Source organism: Capricornis sumatraensis, chromosome 13, assembly GCF_032405125.1.
Source record: "Capricornis sumatraensis isolate serow.1 chromosome 13, serow.2, whole genome shotgun sequence".
Taxonomy (NCBI): domain Eukaryota; kingdom Metazoa; phylum Chordata; class Mammalia; order Artiodactyla; family Bovidae; genus Capricornis; species Capricornis sumatraensis.
Window position 1 is genome coordinate 88,774,715 of NC_091081.1, and position 21,662 is coordinate 88,796,376.

Below are 21,662 nucleotides of genomic sequence, written 5' to 3' on the forward strand. Positions count from 1 at the left end.
GACTCCCTCCAGCACCGCACCCCCCCTCCCTGTACCACCCCCCCAAACCCCCGCCATCCGTTTGCAGCCTGGGCTGCTGCTTGAGGGCTGGTCCTGACAGCCCCCAACGTGTCCTCAGAGCTGAGAGACACAAGGGTGAGTTCTCCTGAGTCTGCACCATCAGCCCAGGCTCCAAGTGGGCCTGCCTTATTTTCCAAGGAGGTCGCAGAGATTGCCAAAGAAGAGAAAAAGGAAACCAGAGCTTCACTCCAACCACAAGGCAGCCAAGGGGCGGGGATACCCCCTCCCTTTCGGTGCACCCCCTGCACACCCCACCTTTACAGGGACCACAAGACTCAGCTCCCAGACATGAGGTGCAAAGCAGGACAAACAGAGCAGGCTCCGGGGAAGGCGGCTGTGAGCTGCTTTTTAAAAAGCAGCAGTCTTGCTTTTCAAAGTGGAGATTTACAAACCGCGGCATCAGAGTTTGGTCTCGTTGAGCGGAGGGTATAGGACGGGGCCGTCCTCACAGACGTGCAGGCCCAAGTTCGGCCAAGCCTCCTGCCTGCGGGCCGCCGGCTCCGCAGCATGCGAGCAGTTCCACAGCTGCAGGTCCTTGGAGAAGCACAGCTCTATCTGCCCGAGGAGCTGCACCTCCTGACCCTGAAGGGAAGAGCGAACACGCCTCAGAAGGCAGGCTGGGAGCATCACAGTGGTTCAAAGACAGAAGACAGGGCTCCGGACCTGGGATCCGGGCTCCAGGAGCGGGACCCCCGCTTCAGAGCTGAACTGGGGCCAGGGCCCAGAGGGGCGGCTGCGGCCACCTCCAGCCCCGCCCCTGAGCCAGCCTGGATGTGGCCGGGGAGGAGACCCCACTTTCAGCTTGGACAAAGGTGCGAGCAGACATGCCCCCACACACCACGCCTGCGTCACAATCGATGAACAGGTAAACGGCACCCTATCGCTAAATGAATTTAAGACTTCAGCAGCTGACAGAGGCAAGCACAGCTCATCTGGAAGTTGGACGGGAAACGACAGCTGCGTGGCACGCCCGCAGGGCCCCGCCCCTGCCTCACTGCCTTCCGGAGCAGGAGCCCTGCTGTGAGGCAGCAGCTGCCAGAACGGCAGCCTGCCCAGCACGGTGTCGAACAGCAGCCTGCTATTTCAAAGCACACACACACACACACACGTGGACATACACCATTTGTACACCTGCACACACACACCCCCACCCCCAACACAACTCTGCCCCTGGGAACTCCACGGTGAGCACGCGCTCTCAGAAGACTGCACGGGTCTTCTTGGTAGAGACAGAGGGGATGACAGAGCATAGCACATCTGACCTTCTCTAGCAGAAAACACTGGACTTTGGGCACGACTTTGTACACGCTGACAAGCGCATCTCTGATGTCCGACACCTGAAATCGGATAAACTGCATTAGAAATGAAATGTCAGCAGAGCAAACAAACCGTTCTGTCGTGGTCAGAAGTGACGCTGGTTTACACTCGTGTGGATGCAAACTTCCGACAGCGGCGTGCTCTTCCCAGAGCGCCCCTGGCTCACGGACACAGCTCGGAGACGCTGCGGATGAACCGCCCCAGCCCCGGGCCCTGAAGGAGACGGAGCAGCCCCGGAGGTCCCCCTCCAGACCGGAGTCCACACAAGCGGCGCTGCGTGGGTCTCCCTTCCCCTCTCGGCCCTGATCCAGGGCCAGCATGCCGGGTACAAAAGCAGAAGCTCTCCTGCCAGGAGACGGGAGGGCAGGCCCTGCCTGTGCTGACACCCTGCCTCGTGCCTCCAGCACAGAGAAGGAGCTCAGAAAACACGCGCTGTGGCTGTTGCTCTGGCTTGGAATTGAAGTCTGCTCTCTGAAGGTCATGTTCTGGGCAAGAAAATTCCGCTTATCCACTTAAATGTGAGTCAAGGCGATACTGAAGGGGCCCACAAATGCCCTGCCTCCTGGGCGGATGGACAGAGGGCAGCCTGCAGTCCCTCCGGAAGGGCACTGCTCCGCCCGCCCCTACTCTCCACGGATGGAGACGCACGTGCTGACTTAGTCACACCAGGTCACCAGACTGAGGGTTCGGGACCCGCCGAGGCACCGGAACTCAGAATTGCTGAAGACAGTGACTTTTGGGTGTTTCCACATTCATATATGGAACAAATACAAAAACTGTCTCCAGGGTGGGGTCGGCTGACTCACACTGTAAGGGCCCGAGAGCAGAGGCTTCAGGCCAGGGCGGGTAGTGACCGCTGCCTGGGGGCCAGGCCGTCCGCCCACAACTGCGCTCACACCAGCGTGAGCCCTTCTGTACAGGCCACCTGCCAACAGGCTCTGCCTGGTTCCAATTTCTACATTTTTAGCATGAAACAAAGCACAATTACATCATAAAAACAAATCTTCATTTTCTTCTTCAGGTTCAGAGAACTGTGCTATCCAACTGCACATTCTATTAATACCAGTCTCTTAAGAGGCTGGAACACACTCCTCACTAGGAGACCACTCCAAAACCTGCTCCAAAATCATGTTTCACTAGCCTTGAGTTTACACAAAATATACAGGGAGATAAAATTTAAATGAAATCTATTTAGAAACGTAACAGTCAAGTGGGAGTGCCTGGTTTGGGTTCTTTGAAGCCAGAGTAGAGCTCACAGCTGAGGTGACACCTGGTTGTGGCCGGGCATCCCGTTAGCGGATACACATTTGATAAGAAGCCAGAAGCAACACTCACCTGGTAGTAGTGATCGGTAGATGGTTCTATCCCCAATTTTTGGAGCATGCTAAATTTTAAAGCAAAAAAAAAAAAAAAGAAAGCTGTATAATGAAGGTCCGATTTCCTTTCTTGTTACTATCACATTTCATAATACAAATGAAGACCCTCTTAAAGGGAAGTGTGCAGTTTCACTACCTGGGGCCGTAAGTCTGCTGACACAGGCAACACAGGGGTGGCACTCAGGCCGCCAGACCTCCCCTCACCGTGGGCACACGAGGGCCTCATCTGGGCCCCTTTCCAGCACCAGAACCTCTCAGCACCAGTCCGGGTGGCTGCCACCAACTGGAGTGGGCACCACATAATCACCTACCCGCCATGCCTGTCCTAAAGGACAGCTAGCAGCTGATTCTGGATTCTAGGCTTATCCTAACAACCCCAGATTAGATCAATCTTTAAAATACTTTCAATGCCTTGAATCACTTTCTAAAGCACGTAGGTCAATCTTTAAAATACTTTCAATGCCTTGAATCACTTTCTAAAGCACGTGGTTTTAACCTGCTCTTTGTGACCCCATGGACTGTAGCCCTCCAGGCTCCTCTGTCCATGAGATTCTCCAGGCAGGAACACTGGAGTGGCTTGCGATGCCCTCCTCCAGGAGACCTTCCCGGCCCAGGGACTGAATCTGTGTCTCATGTCTCCTGAACAGCAGGCGGGTCCCTCCCACTGTGCCGCCTGGGAAGCCCAGTGGTTTATAACACAGAGCAAAATAGAAAGGATGTGTTTTGAAGCCTTAGCTTTAATTTTGTGAGCGCTGAGATTTTTGATTTTCCTTGGAGAAGCTGGGAGACTCTATGACTTCTCTACAGCGGTTCTACATAGTTCCCATCAGACACTCAGTGGGCAGGAGCGCCCTTCCTCGGCAGGTCCCAGGGAACACACTCCAGGGAGGCCAAGACTCAGCCCGTCCACCCCCGTGGGCCTGGCTGACGCTCCAGGGGTCCCAGAATTCAGCAACTCTGCACTTGCGCATGTGTATGGAAAGCCACGCAGATTCAGGAAGGGTAGCCAGGAGGTCCTTAGTAAGTAGTTGTTGGCTGAAGGGACGTATTATTCAAATATTTGACCTTGAAACTTTCAGCGTAAGCACATACTCTCCTTTTCCTGCTGGATTCAATAAAACCTGGGCTGCAGAGTCGGCCGGACTCACGCTGCTTATGAGCCAGGACTATGAGGTCTGTGCTGGTGAACGGGGGGCGCCTTCCTCCCCGGAATCTGATAAGAGGGAGGTGCCCGGGGTCTCCCGCACAGGCGACTTCTCCCAGGACCTGTGTGATGAGCCCCTTGAGTCTCTGAGTCCACTCCATGCAGTCAGGCCCCCAGGGGTCTGGAAAGGCTCGTGGGAGGAGGTGTGTGTTTCTCAGCACGACTCCGCTGTCCGGTTCCCGGGACCATGGTACCTGAGCCAGGAATGCTGCGCTGAGCAACTCTCAGCCCCGTTCATCCCCAGGACTAGGGTGTGGGTGTGCAGTGACTTGGGAGAGTGGGGTGTGGGAGGGGAGCCTACAGGCCTGGGTGTCCCACCTGGTCAGGGCCAGCGCCTTGTACAGATCCAGGCTCTTGCCAAAGTACTTCCTCTGGGAATTGAGGGCATCCAGCTGGGCGGCACAGGTCCCGTGCTTCTTCCATTCATGGCTCCTGTAAGGGTGTGTTTAAAAAAAAAAGCAAAACTCTGGTTAAAAGGTAATCTTGGAGAAGGAAATGGCAACCACTCCAGTACTCTTGCCTGGAAAATCCCGTGGACGGAGGAGCCTGGTGGGCTGCAGTCCATGGCATCGCAAAGAGTAGGACACGACTGAGCGACTTCACTTTTCACTTTAAAAGGCAACGACACCACCTCCCAATAAGCCACCTGCACGGCTGCTCATGCAGGGCATCCGGGCAGGAGGCAGACTGCCGTTCTCGCAAAGCGGGAAGTCCTCCTCTCAGCACAGGCCCCAGGCCCCGCCGGGCCCAGTTGAGCACCACCAGCCCTCGTCAGTTTTCTCCAGGCCTTCCTCCGCCAGGCGGCTCCAACTCGCTTCTGAGATTAACAACAAACCCAACTGAGAAAGACACGATCGCTGTTGTTCAGGCTTCACAGGATGACATGGCTCCGGGTGTCCTCCCGGGGAGCCCCAGCTGGACAGCAGCGGGCGTGACGGGCGCGGCTGGACGGCCACGCCTCAGCCACTGGCAAGAAAAGGCAGGCTCACGCATCACCACGACGGCCTGAGCCGGTTCCCCGAGCTCACTGCAGCGTAGACATCATCTACAGAGACGACTGCACGGAAGCGGCAGCCCAGCCAAATGCCCGCAAACAAGCAGTGATTTGTACTGAAGAAAAACACCACTACTGATAATAAATGCTCGTGTTTTACCGAAAATTAAACCGGGTGGCTCGGTGGTAAAGAATCCACCTCCCAGTGCAGGAGACGTGGGTTCAATCCTTGGGTCGGGAAGATCCCCTGGAGAAGGGAATGGCAGCCCACTCTAGTATTCCTGCCTGGAGAATTCCACGGACGGAGCATAGGCAGGTTACAGGCCGTGGGGTCGAAAGAGAGTCAGACACAACTGACCATACATGCACGTAACAAAGGTTTGCAAAACGTTCACCCATTCTTCACTCGAGCCTCACAAAGCCGCAAAGTGAAAACGTAACTGCTGGCTTACAAGTGGGGACACCGAGGCTCACAGGCGCCAGTGAGCAGCCCAGCTTCACAGCCGCCCAGCCAGGCAACCCCGGCCTGCCTCAACCCATGCTCGGGGCCCTTCCAATGCCCCACGCTGTCAACCAATCAACTGCCAAACACGGATTACACCCGCCTTTAGGATGACTGACAACTTGTCAATTCAGAAGCTAACCATGGTTAGCATGGAAAGCCACACAGGCATCAGCTTTATCAAAGATTAATTCACAAAGATTTAATAAAGACAGTCACTCAAGCGCTCAGAAGGCACCTACATGCAATCTTACAGAAGCACAACGTAAATGTCACCAAGTCCTTGGTAGCATCACCAGGGCTAGTCCTGAGCGAGGGCAACGGCTGTGAGCTACCAGTCTCCCGGGCCCAGGAAAACCATGAAAGGGAAAAATGAAGGTGAAAGTCGCTCAGTCGGGTCTGACTCTTTACGACCCCATGGACTACACAGGCCGTGGAATTCTCCAGGACAGAATACTGGAGTGGGTATCCCTTCTCCAGCAGCTCTTCCTGACCCAGGAATCAAACCAGGGTCTCCTGCATTGCACACGGATTCTTTATGAGCTGAGCCGCGAGAAAACCATGAGGAGATATTAATAACATGAATAATCAACTTTCTTCATCTACAATAGCATCTACAGTGAATTATTTCTTAACTTTCTAAATTCTATGAAATAGAAAAAGGAGACTCTTTTCAACTAGCTGAACGTGAAACTGAATTATGGGGGCCTCAGTTTCTGCACAACAGGGACAGTCATTCTAGAATCTTCCACAGAAGGAGCTGGAGAAGTCAGGGGCGGAAGCAGTCACACACGCCCAAACTGCTCCTAGCATGTAATAGTCAAGAAATGTCCACTGTTGTTTCCAGAGCAAGTTAACTCAACAGATGTTAGAGATGACCAACTCTCATTCTTTTTCTTGTTGTTTAGATGCTCGGCCGTGCCCAACTCTTTGCAACCCCATGGACGGGAGCCCACGAGGTTCCTCTGTTCATGGGATTCTCCAGGGCAGGAATACTGGAGTGGTAGCCATTTCCTCCTCCAGGGGATCTTCCCAACCCAGGGGTCAAACCCACATCTCGTGCATTAGCAGGCTGATTCTTTACCACTTAACCTGCTGGGAAGTCCTTCTTTTTCTTACAACAATCAGAAACCAATAACACCCCTATTTTGCAGATGGTCATGTACACAGTATTTTTCAGGATGGCTGGTTCTGTTAACAGATTTAATCTTAGGGAACTATCTTGAGCACCAGCCGATACCAGGACCCTCTCCTCTGCATACACGATTCCCATTTGAGATTAAAGAGAAAAGTTTTCTGACATAAGCCTCCCCCTTAAGGACAGGAGAGGCCAGGACACCTCTGTGGACATTTGATCCAAGAGAGCAAGGCGACCTGGGCAATAGCCGCCCTCAGGCAATAACCAGTGAGCCGGTAAGCACCCGGCCACATGAGCACCATCTCCACATCCAAAGGCACGAACGCTACCTTCGTCATTTAGAACAAGCTTCTAAGTGCATCCTTTAAACACCCAACCTGAAAGGTGCATCGTTTTGCCCTTATTAGAACACAAACCCAAGTGTGTGCTCTGCCCACACCACCTCATCAGACGCTGAAGGACTCGCCCCATCGAAGGCCGTCTTTGTGTTACGTGTGTGGGTGTTAGCTGCTCCGTCCTGTCCGACTCTGCAACCCCATGGACTGTGGCCCGCCAGGCTCCTCTGTCCATGGGGTGCTCCAGACAAGAACACCGGAGCGGGTTGCCATGCTCTCCTCCAGGGGACCTTCCGGACCCAGGGATCACGCCTGTGTCTCTTTTTGCTCCTGCACTGGCAGGCAGGTTCTTCACCACTGTGCCACCTGGGGAGATGCCTTGTCTATGTTTAGTGGTATGCTTTTAAGCTTTGGCAAAAACCTGACTGATTCTACCTGGAATATTCTAACTACTGAAACCTCTTCTGTTTACTTAGTCACCGAAGAGTTTTTATTTTTAAGTACACCATGAAGTGCTCAAAGTTTTTTTTATTGTTTTTCACTATTTCAACCCATGGAGGCCACAGTCTGTTCTGAAACCACTTTCCAGACCTCAGGTCGCTCAGAGCCAGTACTGGAGACGTGGACTGTTCGTCTCCCAAACTTTTACAGCCTCCGGACCCAGAGCCGTGAGTGAACCACCTCCCAGCCACACACCCTCAAGTGAACTCGCAATCCAAACACCCACGAGCCAGGAGGACAGAGGTCACTGTCACTCTGCTTTGTTTCAAAAAGCTCTTCTCCAAAATTTAATTCCTCCAGAAGACTCGTGAGAGTCCCTTGGACTGCAAGGAGATCCAACCAGTCCATCCTAAAGGAGATCAGTCCTGAGTGTTCATTGGAAGGACTGATGCTGAAGCTGAAGCTAGTACTTTGGCCACCTCATGCGAAGAGTTGACTCATTGGAAAAGACCCTGATGCTGGGAGGGATTGGGGGCAGGAGGAGAAGGGCACTACCGAGGATGAGATGGCTGGATGGCATCACCGACTCGATGGACATGAGTTTGAGTGAACTCTGGGAGTTGCTGACGGACAGGGAGGCCTGGCGTGCTGTAGTCCATGGGGTTGCAAAGAGTCAGACACGACTGAGCGACTGAACTGAACTGAACTGAACTGACTGAAGAGTCTACACAAATATACTTCCAAGTTAAGTGAATCACTTTGGCCAAAACCTGATTCACTGTGAGATGAATTATAAATTGCCATCCTGCAGTGAGGGAGGGCTTCCCAGGTGGCGTCAGTGGTAAAGAATCCACCTGCCAATGCAGGAGACCCAGGTTTAACCTCTGGGTCCAGAAGATCCCCTGCAGGAGGCCATGGCAACCCACTCCAGTATTCTTGCCTGGAGAATCCCACGGACAGAGGAGCCTGGCGGGCTACAGTCCACAGAGTCACAAAGAGTCGGACACAATCGAAGTGACTTAGCACGCACACAAAATGAAAGATATAATGGATTAAAAAGCAAGTTTTCAGAGTCACTTCCCCTCGCCCTCATTCCTTATCCACTGGAGGACCGCTCCAAAGAGGGTGCGGCACACGCGCGGCCGCTCCAGCTCCGCAGCCTCAGGACCCCTGCTCCCGCGGCCCCACCTCACACCTGGGCTGTGGGGCCCGAGACGGGCCTGGGGACATAGACTCACCAGAACTGGTGGCTGTAGTTGGACGGGTGCAGCAGATCGGGCCAGTACCTCCTCATGTCTGGCAAAAGGTCCTGCACGTAAAGACAGCAATGATAATAAATCCACGTGAGGCTTGACAACTCAAACCTAGAAGGCAGACCTGATAAACGGACACATTAAAAAAAAGCAAACAAAACTGAGCTCGGCGAGTTAATAACACTCAGGGGAGTGAAATGACTCAGTGCATCTTGCACAACCTGCTTCTTAAGACACACGTAAAAGTGAAGTCTGGGGAATCGTGAAAGCGTGTGTGAAAATATAAGCTCTGACGGTGAACGGCTAGACAGATCATGTCCACCCACACAAGGGAGTATTATTCAGCATGAAAAAACCCCACAAAAGTATCAAGCCATGACACTGGCTTCCTTCTCTCTCAGCTTGAATGTTTCCAAAGACTACGTCTGCATCTTACTCAGACACACAAGCCTTAAGCAGCACACAGGACTCAGGAACACTGCCCGGGCCCACGGCTCACCCCCAGCCACACTGGCTTTCTCCCAGCTGCTTCAGAGCTCCGTCCTACCCCGGGGCCTCTGCACAGGCCGCTGCCTCTCCTGTCTCTGGTTAAGCTGGATCCCACCACCTCCTCCGGAGAGCCGGGCCCAGGCCTGCCGTCCTCAGCTCTGACTACCCTCCCCTCCAGGCACCCAGAGGGGACGTCTGTCCCGGCTCCTGGCTGCAGGCAGGGGGGGCTGGAGACCACACCTGGTTCTGCCCGGCCACTGGCACAGTGCCCGATGCGCTCCTGGCATGAGAACCTGTGACTGGTTTGGACGCGATTACCTCGTCCTTCTGGGGGCCGTGCAGTCCTGGGAAGGGCCCACAATTCTGGCAAATCCCAACTCTGCTCCACGTTTTCAGAGAGGTCTCAGGAACTCGCAGACCCTGCCCGCTAAGTCCAGGTATGAAGTCACGAGTCCCTGACAGTTGACCATCACACACAAGGGGTTGTCAGCATCCCATGGAAAGCTGCGCTCACGTGTGTATGTGTGCATGTGTGTGTGTGTGTGTGTGGCTGCTACCAGCTCTTGTAACCGCAGGGCCCAGTTACTCTGCAATACAAGTCTTTGTCCTGGAAAGGCCCATCCTCTCTTCCCTGCTCACTGGCCCCATCGAGAAGCCCACCCACAGCCAGAAAGGACGCCCTGGCGGCTAAGGCAGTCCTGCATGCCAGGGCGGTGCACACGCCTGAGCTCATGCCCAGCGGGCAGGGGGCTCAGACTAGGAGCCATGGGCCACAGGCTAGAGCCAGGGCCGGCCTGCTCAACCCTGCTGCCCCTCACACATCGCTGCAGCCCATCGGGCCCAGGGCAGAGGACTTACTGAGACACAGCTCATCCTTAATCCATGGGGCTGCTTTAGATGCCCATAAACGCTGGTGAACACAGTTCAAACACAGCTTTGAGGGCACACCTGGAGGAGGAGCGAACCTTTCGGGGACTCTGTGGTGGAACACTATTAAAGTTAGTACCTTGATCTCCTTGGGATTAAAGGGCCAGGATCGGTTACACACTTCACTTTTATCGGGCCTTGAAATTAGAGTTGAAAAAATAAAGAGAAATTAGTCTTGGTCTGGCTGGTTCCAAATGGCATGAGAAAACACTTGAGTTGTGGTCTGGAGAGAACGAAAGGGCGTGAGTCACGCTTGGGCACAAGTGGGCACTACCAGAGTTCCCTTCAAAGCGGAAAGTTGTTCCAAACTTCAGGCACAGTGCCAACAGGCTTTCCTGCACAGGAAGCAAACAGACAGCCCAGTAGGGGGCGACCCAGAGCTGGGTCAGTGGAGATATCTGGCCAGGTTCTGGCGCTTCCCTGGTGGTGTCTGCAGTGCAGGAGACCCAGGTTCGATCCCTGCATTGGGAAGATACCCTGGAGAAAGCCATGGGAACCCACTCCAGTATTCCTGCCTGGAGAATACCATGAACGGAGGAGCGTGGCGGGCTACAGTCCACAGGGTTGCAAAGAGTTGGACACAACTGAGCAACCAACACTTTTTGAGTTACTTGCAAATCTCCACTCAACAAGCACAGCATGAGAAATGAAAGAGGTTCCACCTCTTTAAAGGTGATGAGGATCATTGATACAAGGCACGTGTCGTGCTCAGGACATGCCTGGTGACGACTCAAGGCTGGCTGCGGGAATGTTTTAGCACAGAGCACATGTCCCTCCACTTGTGCCTCATTCTGTCCTCATGCGCCCAATTCTGGACGGGTCCACGCTCCATCTCCACGTGCAGCTTAGATCACGAGGGACCAAACCTGCTTTCTCCAGCCTGGCCCAGCCCCTGAAACTAGCCCAGTTCCCCACAGAGCTGGGTGCCGTCCCTCCGGCTGGAGGGCGGCCGAAGGCACCAGTGAAGTCACAGAAAACCAGAGGTGGGATGAGGCCCAGTCCTCAGGCCCCTGTTTAACCAGCATTCCACTGACCCTGTCCCCGAGGGACACCAGGGCCAGCAGGAGCCAGGACTGCCTGCCTCTCAAGGGAGGGGGAGAGCCGGTCGCTTCCTCTGGACAAACAAACGCACACGGTTTGATGTCCTGAATACATGCACACACCACAAAAAAAAAACAAACTAAACAGGCTGCTGGCAAAACCAGAAGAAAAAATCTGGGTGTCTGTGAAGCGTGTATACTATAGATACAAATCACATATGTATAACATACATACATTTATTTTTATGCATTTACTTATTGGTTCCAAAAGAAGAAAATGAGAAAATTTAAATTCAGTGATTGAAAATGTACCCAGAACCCCTAAATGCATATTTAAGCTGGACTGTTATCGTCCCACCGAAACAGGACTCAAGGACAGCAGAAGGCAGGTCATGTTAGGAAGACTAAAGGTGTTTCTCAACAAGCTTCTGGCCTGCTGAGAAAACTCCTAACAGAAATCTCCAGCATACACGTCTGCACAGAGTGAAGCCAAACCCCAGGTTAGCCAGCTTCTGGGGCTGCTGAAGTTTGAAAGGCAGGAAGTACTTGCCATAATCCGTGTATGGTCCAGTAATTCGGAGGGTCTTTGCAGTGGCTCTCAACTTCCTATGAAGAAAAGACAGGGGACAAGTGGTTTCTTGTTTATTAAATACACTCAGCAACCTTCCTTTCTTTCGACAAACATCAATGAAATCCTAACACAAAATAAATTCTGTGATAATTTACGATAAACAATGTTCATGAGGGTACCACACGGGGTGGGGGCTGGATGTTTTATTTGAAAAAGGTGAACCAAAAATCTGGAAAACAGAATTTAACAGCTATTTTTTTAATGTGCCTGAAAATTAAGTCTATCTGATGGATGCACTCATAGTTCAGTGCAGTTCAGTCACTCAGGCGTGTCCGACTCTCTGCGACCCCATGAATTGCAGCACGCCAGGCCTCCCTGTCCATCACCAACTCAGTCGTGTCTGACTCTGCGACCCCATGAACCGCAGCACGCCAGGCCTCCCTGTCCATCACCAACTCCCGGAGTTCACTCAGACTCGCATCCATCGAGCCCACGATGCCATCCAGCCATCTCATCCTCTGTCGTCCCCTTCTCCTGCCCCCAATCCCTCCCAGCATCACAGTCTTTTCCAATGAGTCAACTCTTCGCATGAGGTGGCCAAAGTACTGGAGTTTCAGCTTTAGCATCATTCCCTCCAAAGAAATCCCAGGGCTGATCTCCTTCAGAATGGACTGGTTGGATCTCCTTGCAGTCCAAGGGACTCTCAAGAGTCTTCTCCAACACCACAGTTACCCATGAATAATTTTCTTGTCATGCAATCAAAAACTGGGAACTGGAGGCTGACATGGCGCCCAGGCGCATTCAGATCTGTTCAGGCACCAGGTTCAAATGCAGTGATGCAATAATAAGCACTGAGAATCTGGAGCCAACGAAGCGCAAGATGAGAGTCAAACAATTAACTCATGGAGTTACTTTACAGGAACCTCCAACTTGTTTCGCTAAAATGGATCTTTTCCAAAATAACTAACCATTAAGAAATACACCTCGACTATCAGGTGGTGGCATCAGAACTTGGGCCCAGTGCCCGCAGTGAGCAAGCAAGGGACAGTACACGCCGGGTGTGGTGAGGAGCCGGCTCACCCGCAAGCCCTCCTGCTTAAACCCCTTCTGATGTGGGAGGCACTTCTCTGTATGGCTGGTCTGGAAATGAGGGCAGGCCTGGTTTAGGTGACGGCAATATCTGACGTCAGAAGGCTCAGACTAGGGGGCAGAGGGCAGGACGACCAACCGTGCCCTGCTCCCATCCCCAAGGAAACACAGTCCAAAGCAGGCAGGCTTTCCCGCGGCACGAGGCAGTGGAGGGCAAAGCCAAGCACCCACGGGGGCTTTTCTACCCCAGCTCTTCACCCAGCGTCTTGGATGAGCCTTTGGTGGGGGGAAACTGGGGTCAAGGTGCAGCTTTCCAAGGGGGCATGAGCTGAGGGCCCCTGAGCAGAGGACAGACCTGCTCTGGCATCTGTGACGCCACCTGGTTCTCAGGGCAGGGCCCCTGGCCCCTCACGCAGGGCCTCTTGGAGGCACGGTCTCAGCTTGGGAGGGCTCGGCCTCGAGGGGCGGTTGGGCCGGGGGATCGGTCGTTGAGAGGCGCTGGGGAGGAGCCTGCACAGGACCTCCTCTCCGTGGGCGTCACCAGTCCCCGTAGAACTCACCTGGCACACGGTCGCAGGCCAGTGGTGAACCATGATTAGTTTGCTCCATTCAAGGTCATCACTGCAAAAAGACAAGAGCTTACTCTATAACTTGAGTTACAGAAAAATTAATTCATCCATTGATCATTCAATAAACACTGAATGCCAGCTGCAGGCCAGGCGCTGCTGCTGCGGGGAGGGGTCTGCGTCCCCAGGTGCTGCTGTGGGCAGGAGTGGGCGGCCGGGTCCCCAGGCGCTGCTGTGGGCAGGAGTGGGCAGCCGGATCCCCAGCCGCTGCTGCTGCTGCTGCTGCTGCTGCTGCGTGGAGGGGTCTGAGTCCCCAGGCTCTGCTGTGGGCAGGAGCGCGCGGCCGGGTCCCCAGGCGCTGCTGTCGGCAGGGAGGGGGTCGCTGAGAGGACTGGGGGGCCGAGTCCTTACTCTCTTGCAGCGCCAGCCAGTGAGGGAGACAATGACTACGGTGACTGAGAAAACACAGACAGCATGGCCCGGGGACAAGGGTAACAGGCCTGTCCAGTGGGGTGCGTGCTGCGTGCTTAGTCATGTCCGACTCTGGACAAGACTGGAGTGGGTTGTCATTTCCTTCTCCAGGGGATCTTCCCGACCCAGGGATCAAACCCACGTCTGTTGCACCTCCTGCACTGGCAGGAAGACTGTTCACCACCGTGCCACCTGGGAAGCCTGGCAGGTGGGGAGGGGGTTGGGATTCTGGACCAGGCAGCCAGGAAGGCTCTGCAGTGAAGAGCTGGTCAGAACGCCCCTTTCTCCTCAGAGGCTCAGGCAGGACAGATACAGACCAATGAGCCCTTAGCAGCACGTGTGACACCCACAAGCCTGGAAACACAGTGGTTCTTATAGCTCATCGGGCCACAGAACAGCACCCAGGGCTGCACAGGGCCTGGCACCACCCCAGCCACTGGGATCTTGTTCTCTGCAGGATGTGTGACTTGGGAGCCTAAGGACTTCTTCCAATGTCCCCATGAAACCCATCTGACCCTGAGACGTTCCATAAGGGGCTGTGGAGTAGCATTCATACATCCCTCAGCAGAAGCCCTTCCACCAGGCTGGCAAGGCTTGGGACACACAGAGATGGGGGTAGAAAGGCTGGCCTGTGGAAATACTCACTTTCCAGATGGAAAACATCAGTAGCAACAGGGCATATAACTCAAGCAGGCATGTCATTCAGGATAGATGAAATTTTATTTTATTAGGATAGATGAAATTTTAGAAAAAGCAAAAGCCAAACAGAAATAAGTTCTTACATAACAGTTCTGTAAATTACTGAGTACTGTTTAATAAGCAGAGAATTCACAATATTTGAAAACTTTTCTCAGACTGAACTAATGAGCAAACGCTGAGTACAAGAGAAAAAAGAGTGCATGGGCATCAGTGCTGGGAGAAGTGCTGCTGCTGCTGCTGAGTCGCCTCAGTCGCGTCCGACTCTGTGCGACCCCAAAGACGGCAGCCCACCAGGCTCCTCTGTCCCTGGGATTCTCCAGGCAAGAACACTGGAGTGGGTTGCCATTTCCTTCTCCAATGCGTGAAAGTGAAAAGTGAAAGCGAAGTCGCCCAGTCGTGTCCGACTCTTAGCGACCCCATGGACTGTAGAAGTGCTTTTTTCCCCTCGGTATGAAAACCTGATTTCACAAAGGCGGAAACCGAGGCTGGAAGAGTGGGCAGAGATCAGGAAAACTAGACCAGTTTACAATAAAACTCAAGACTCAACAATGTCTGTAATACAATTACCACATACCACCCCGGCTAAAGAGTGCTGTGAGCGTAAGAGAGAGATCCTCTCTAATCAGTGGAGACGCTGACTGCGCTGTAGAGAGAAAAGCCTCCCAACCAGAGGCAGGGGGCCTGGGAAAACCTCGCTGACCCGTGAGGCCCTCAGGCTCTGAGTCACCCTCGTGGTCTCGAACCCCTGCCTTGCTCGCCAATTATTTCAGTTGCGCGTGACAAGTATGCCAGACATGTGGACTGTTACGTAACTGGATATGTGAACACATGTTTGCATCTCTGGAAGTCCGAAAATTGCAGTCCTCCTATGGAGGGGCCTGCTGCATTGATCACTGTAGGCCAGGCGTGGCTCGGAGCATGTTCTGTACTTTCACTGATGCCTCCTGGCACTGGCACTAGGAGGCGGGTGCCATCACTCTGGGGACTTCGGGCTGAACGACCTTGGTGGAGGGCTCTGGATCACACATCTGGATGTGAGTCCGCACTCCACACTACCTCTCTGGTGAACCGCTCTTAACTTGAGGGCAAGGCTTAGTTATTTAATGCAGCCCGTTTTCAGAAAATAACACTTTCTTGGAAAACTGAAATTTAATGTTACCTTTTAAAGTAAATGATAAAACAACAACGATGGTTCATTAAAAACGAAAACTGAACTTTACCCACGCCTGCAAATGAAGTATGAACTCCTTCTATTAACAAGATCATTATCCAAATTAAAGAGAAGAAAATTCAAATCTGGTACTCAGATCTCTGTCTCCTCTACCGAAGCATAATGCGAATCCTCTCCCAGAGCCCCTGTTTAACTCCTAACTCGTCGGTTGCACAGGAAAGAATGGAAAGAGGGAACGAGGGGGAGGGGAGGGAGGGCGAGAGAAAGAAACTAGGAAAGAGGAACCACGACCACTTCACCAGGATCGCACCGACCCTGAATGCGCGCGTGCGCCGGCCGTCCCTAGAGCCGCTCGCAAGTTCGGGCGCCCGGGTCCACCCCCGTTTCCCCGCAGACCCGCGCCCCGCGCCCCGCCAGCAGCTCACCTCCTCCAGAGCCCGCGCGCGCCGCCCCGGAGCCACCCCGAAGCTCGGGCACCCGTGTCCCCCTACCCCGCCTATCCCCCGTTCCCCTGCAGACCCGCGCGCCGCGCCCCTTCGGCGGCTCACCTCCTCCAGAGCCCGTGCGCGCCGCCCAAACAGCTCAGCGCCAGGCACAAGGCGCCCAGGAAGGCCGGGGAAGTCATCCGCCGCACACGGGAGGACCCCGCGGGGTCGCCAAGGCTCAGTCTCCCGAGGGCGCGAGGCCGCGTCCGGCGCCAGGCCCTGCGCTTCCCTGAAAAAGGAACAGACGTCGCTAAGCTGACCGTGCGCCGGGCCGGCGGCCGGCGAGCAGGGCGGCTAACCCCAGCCCACCGCCGAGCCCAGCTGCGGAGGCCCGGAGGCCAGGGAGCCCGGATCCCCGCAACACAGTGGACTCGCACCCCGCCCACCGACCACCCGGAACCGCGGGGCCCTGCCGCCTCACCAGGTCCGCCAGGCGCACACGGCCGCCGGTCCGCTAGCACCGCGACCCTCGCTACCCGGCGAAGCCCGCTGCCCGAGCCTCTTCCAGCGCATTTCCGCCCAGATGCCCCAACGCCACGCCCCCAGCCCGAGACACGCCCCCAGGCTCAGCCAAGGCCAGGACCCTCAACGCCACGCCCCTGGCCCGGGCCACGCCCCTGGGCGACGGGCGGGCGCCGGGCTGCCGAGAAGCCCTGGAGAAGCCCGACGCCACGCCCCTTCCGGAGGACACGCCTCGCCCAGAGGGCACGCCCCGCCCCCGGCCTGTCCGTCTGCCCGTTAGGCTTTTGACCGAGCTTCCCTTTCGGGCTAGTTCCTGCCCGCCTTCGGCCCAGACCCGGGAGGTCGACTTGAAAGCCCGGGAGACGGGGCTTTCGGGGCCCAGTAGTCAGTCCGTCAAGGTGTGTGACAGGCGTGCGGAGACAGCGCCGTGGGGCCGCAGGAAAGGGCTGGGAGAAGGCTGCTCCCTCGAGGCCGGGTTGTATTCAAGGAGCTGGGACCCTGGAGACCCAGGCAGGCGAGAGATTCATGTCGCGTGTCCTCCCCACCACATGGCCCCTAGGGGCAGCCCCTGACCCCAGACAGTCCTGTCTGTCCAGCCCCAAGACCGCACAGGGCACCCCTAGGTAACCCCATTCGATTCCATTTCTCTCTGCCCCATTCCCATGATCTCCACCGTTTGCAGCTCTTCTGGGACACAGAACAGCAGGGCCTTTGGAGCTAAGCCTGCCACCGGGACCATCAGCCTTCCTTGAGATCAGACAAATAGAAAATCAAGGCTGTGACTCTGCACCTACCACCAGCCAGCCAGCCAGTGTCCTTAGTCCTAAGAACCTGGGAGATGAAGACCCACAAGGCAGAGGGAGAGAGGCAGGCAGGAAGCTGGTGGAGGAGGCAGCGGACTCCCAGATGACGACCTTCCTGCCGCTGCCACCTGCAGCTCAGGCCTTTAGCCCACCTTCCTTCCTCAGGAGCTACATCCTCAAAGATGGCCAGGGACCTCCTAACCGCAGACAGTGCTTGGTCCCCGGTCCTCTGTGGCTCTGTCCACCTTCTCTCTCCACTCTGCTGCCAAGAAGTGGTCAAACCACGGGGGGCCGCGGGAGGCCATCCCAGCCACGGTAACGTTTCCATGTCCCCCATTTCTTGCTTATAGCTGAAGCTCCAGCCTCCTAGACCTTCCCTGAGCTCCAAAGGGCAGATTCAGGCAGTCACCAGGGACCTGAGGGTGTGCAGAACAAAGGGAAAGCAGTCAAGAAACAGCAGGGCAGTGATAAAGCAGTCCTAGCCCTGCCTCAAGGGCTAACGCTAAGGCTAAGTCATGTCAGTCGTGTCCGACTCTGTGTAACCCCACAGACGGCAGCCCACCAGGCTCCCCTGTCCCTGGGATTCTCCAGGCAAGAACACTGGAGTGGGTTGCCATTTCCTTCTCCAATGCATGAAAGTGAAAAGTGAAAGTGAAGTCGTTCAGTCATGTTTGACCCTCAGCGACCCCATGGACTGCAGCCTTCCAGGCTCCTCCGTCCATGAGATTTTCCAGGCAAGAGTACTGTATATATATATATTGATATATCTTCTGCAGGAATTAAGGCCCCCACCCAGGTGGACGATGGTAACTTCAGGCTGAGCACACAGTCCTTGGTGAACCGCCCTGTTACCTCACCAACAACCAAAGAGAAGAACTCACACACTCTGAAGTCTCTACATTTGCCTGTAAAAATTCTTCTCCAAAAACCATTGGAGAGTTTGGGGTTTTTGAGCCCAAGCCAAAAGCCTGTTCTCCTTTCTTGGTTCTGCATAAACATTTCTCTGTTCCAAACTCCCATGTTTGGGTTTGCTTGGCCTCACTGCATCCAGCCCACGAATTCGACAGCACTGGCTCTACAGTTGGGTGCGGATCTAATCAGGTCCCGCCCCTGGAAAAACTCTGCAGGGCTTCTGGTTGATCTTTGTTTGCTGTTGTCATTGTTACTGTTCCATTTTGTTTTCCAGCCCTGTGGCAATTGGGATCTTAGTTTCCCAATCAGGAATTGAACCCTTGCCCCCTGCAATGGAAGCAGAGCTTTAACCACTGGTCACTGCTGTTCAATTGCTCAGTCATGTCTGACTCTTTTCGACCCCATGGACTGTAGCACACCAGGCTTCCCTGCCCATCACCAACTCCCAGAGCTTGCTCAAACTCATGTCCGTCGAGTCGGTGATGCCATCCAACCACCTCATCCTCTGTTGCTCCCTACTCCTCCTGCCCTCAATCTTTGCTAGCATCAGGGTCTTTTCCAGTGAGTTGGCTCTTCGCATCAGGTGCCCAAAGGATTAGAGGTCCATGGAAATCCCTAGAAATAAAGGGGGAAATGAGTCATCCTATCACTCTCATGCAAACAGCATCAGCGTTTTGCAGGACAGTTTTTCTTGACAGCAAGTGGAAGTTCCCTGACCAGGGGTCGAACCTGTGCTTCCTGCATTGTGAGCGTGGAGTTTTAATCACGGGACCCCAGAGAAGTCCTCCCCATTCATCTCTGAAGGAGCAGTAGAATTCTTGGTCGGCTCAGGCCTCAGCCACTCTATGGACTAGCTCACGGTGCACGTCCATTCCAGAGGCCCTGGCTCCGCCTCGCTAACACTGGCCTTGTCCTTCCTCAGCCACAGTCTCTGCCAAGGTGCTCCGCTCCTTCTGTCCCCTCCCTGCATCCCACCCTAGATAATGCCCATTCGTATTTACCTTGTGAGTGAGACTGTGGCTTCCTCAGGGCCCTCTGCCACACGTGACGGTCTCAGTTCCGTTCCGTTCAGTCGCTCAGTTGTGTCCGACTCTTTGCGAACCCATGGATTGCAGCATGCCAGGCCTCCCTGTCCATTGCCAACTCCCAGAGTTTACCCAAACCCATGTCCATTGAGTCAGTGATGCCATCCACCATAAGCAGGGTGACAATATATAGCCTTGACATACTCCTTTTCCTATTTGGGACCAGTCTGTTGTTCCATGTCCAGTTCTAACTGTTGCTTCCTGACCTGCATATAGGTTTCTCAAGAGGCAGGTCAGGTGGTCTGGTATTTCCATCTCTTTCAGAATGTTCCACAGTTTATTGTGACCCACACAGTCAAAGGCTTTAGTATAGTCAATACAGCAGAAATAGATGTTTTTCTGGAACTCTCTTGCTTTTTCCATGATCCAGCGGATGTTGGCAATTTGATCTCTGGTTCCTCTGCCTTTTCGAAAACCAGCTTGAACATCTGGAAGTTCACGGTTCACGTATTGCTGAAGCCTGGCTTGGAGAATTTTGAGCATTACTTTACTAGCGTGTGAGATGAGTGCAATTGTGCAGTAATTTGAGCATTCTTTGGCATTGCCTTTCTTTGGGACTGGAATGAAAACTGACCTTTTTCAGTCCTGTGGCCACTGCTGTGTTTTCCAAATTTGCTGGCATATTGAGTGCAGCACCTTCACAGCATCATCTTTCAGGATTTGAAACAGCTCAGCTGGAATTCCATCACCTCCACTAGCTTTGTACGTAGTGATGCTTTCTAAGGCCCACTTAACTTCACATTCCAGGATGTCTGGCTCTACGTGAGTTATCACACCGTCATGATTATCTGGGTCGTGGAGATCTTTTTTGTACAGTTCTTCTGTGTATTCGTGCCACCTCTTCTTAATATCTTCTGCTTCTGTTAGGTCCAGATCATTTCTGTCCTTTATTGAGCCCATCTTTGCATGAAATGTTCCCTTGGTATCTCTAATTTTCTTGAAGAGATTTCTAGTCTTTCCCATTCTGTTCTTTTCCTCTATTTCTTTGCATTGATGGCTGAGGAAGGCTTTCTTCTCTCCTTGCTATTCTTTGGAACTCTGCATTCAGATGCTTTTATCTTTTCTTTTCTCCTTTGCTTTTCGCTTCTCTTCTTTTCACAGCTATTTGTAAGGCCTCCTCAGACAGCCATTTTGCTTTTTTACATTTCTTTTCCATGGGGATGGTCTTGATCCCTGTCTCCTGTACATGTCACGAACCTCCGTCCATAGTTCATCAGGCACTCTGTCTATCAGATCTAGTCCCTTAAATCTATTTCTCACTTCCACTATATAATCAGTCATAAGGGATTTGATTTAGGTCATACCTGAATGGTCTAGTGGTTTTCCCTACATCTTCAATTTAAGTCTGAAATGGCAATAAGGATCTGAGCCACAGTCAGCTCCCGGTCTTGATTTTGCTGACTGTATAGACCTTCTCATCTTTGGCTGCAAAGAATATAATCAATCTGATTTCGGTGTTGACCATCTGATGATGTCCATGTGTGGAGTCTTCTCTTGTGTTGGAAGAGGATGTTTGCTATGACCAGTGCATTCTTTTGGCAAAACTCTATTAGTCTTTGCCCTGCTTCATTCCGTACTCCAAGGCCAAATTTGCCTGTTACCCCAGGTGTTTCTTGACTTCCTACTTTTGCATTCCAGTCCCCTATAATGAAAAGGACATCTTTTTTGGGTGTTAGTTCTAAAAGGTCTTGTAGCTCTTCATAGAACCATTCAACTTCAGCTTCTTCAGCGTTACTCGTTGGGGCATAGGCTTGGATTACTGTGATATTAAATGGTTTGCCTTGGAAACGAACAGAGATCATTCTGTGGTTTTTGAGGATATCATCCAAGTATTGCATTTCGGACTCTCTTGTTGACCATGATGGCTACTCCATTTCTTCTAAGGGATTCCTGCCCACAGTAGTAGATATAATGGTCACCTGAGTTAAATTCACCCATTCCAGTCCATTTTAGTTCGCTGATTCCTAGAATGTCGACGTTTACTCTTGCCATCTCCTATTTGACCACTTTTAATTTGCCTTGATTCATGGACCTGACATTCCAGGTTCCTATGCAATATTGCTCTTTACAGCATTGGACCTTGCTTCTATCACCAGTCACATCCACAGCTGGGTATTGTTTTTGCTTTGGCTCCATCCCTTCATTCTTTCTAGAGTTATTTCTCCACTGATCTCCAGTAGCATATTGGGCACCTACTGACCTGGGGAGTTCCTCTTTCAGTATCCTATCATTTTGCCTTTTCATACTGTTCATGGTGTTCTCAAGGCAAGAA

At 53.4% G+C, this 21,662-nt stretch overlaps 1 protein-coding gene across 1 annotated transcript; it reads right to left on the reverse strand.

Moving 5' to 3' along the window:
* Positions 1-71: 71 nt before the first annotated feature.
* Positions 72-16,635, reverse strand: RNASET2 (ribonuclease T2). The gene is made up of 10 exons (XM_068985298.1): positions 16,550-16,635; positions 16,192-16,357; positions 13,297-13,357; positions 11,627-11,682; positions 10,116-10,173; positions 8,606-8,676; positions 4,276-4,389; positions 2,713-2,761; positions 1,323-1,397; positions 72-642 (listed from the first exon to the last, which is right to left on the reverse strand). Exons 2-10 carry the CDS (start codon positions 16,266-16,268, stop codon positions 460-462), a joined length of 744 nt encoding a protein of 247 aa, XP_068841399.1. The 5' UTR covers positions 16,269-16,357; positions 16,550-16,635; the 3' UTR covers positions 72-459.
* Positions 16,636-21,662: the final 5,027 nt, after the last annotated feature.

Excerpts from the sequence above, each read along its gene's own strand:
- RNASET2 (XM_068985298.1), bottom strand. The coding sequence starts at position 16,268 with ATGACTTCCCCGGCCTTCCTGGGCGCCTTGTGCCTGGCGCTGAGCTGT. Across the intron at positions 10,174-11,626 it reads TGGACCATACACGGATTATG|GCCCGATAAAAGTGAAGTGT; the intron begins GCAAGTACTTCC and ends TCTAATTTCAAG. Across the intron at positions 2,762-4,275 it reads AAGGCGCTGGCCCTGACCAG|CATGCTCCAAAAATTGGGGA; the intron begins GTGGGACACCCA and ends TTTAAAATTTAG.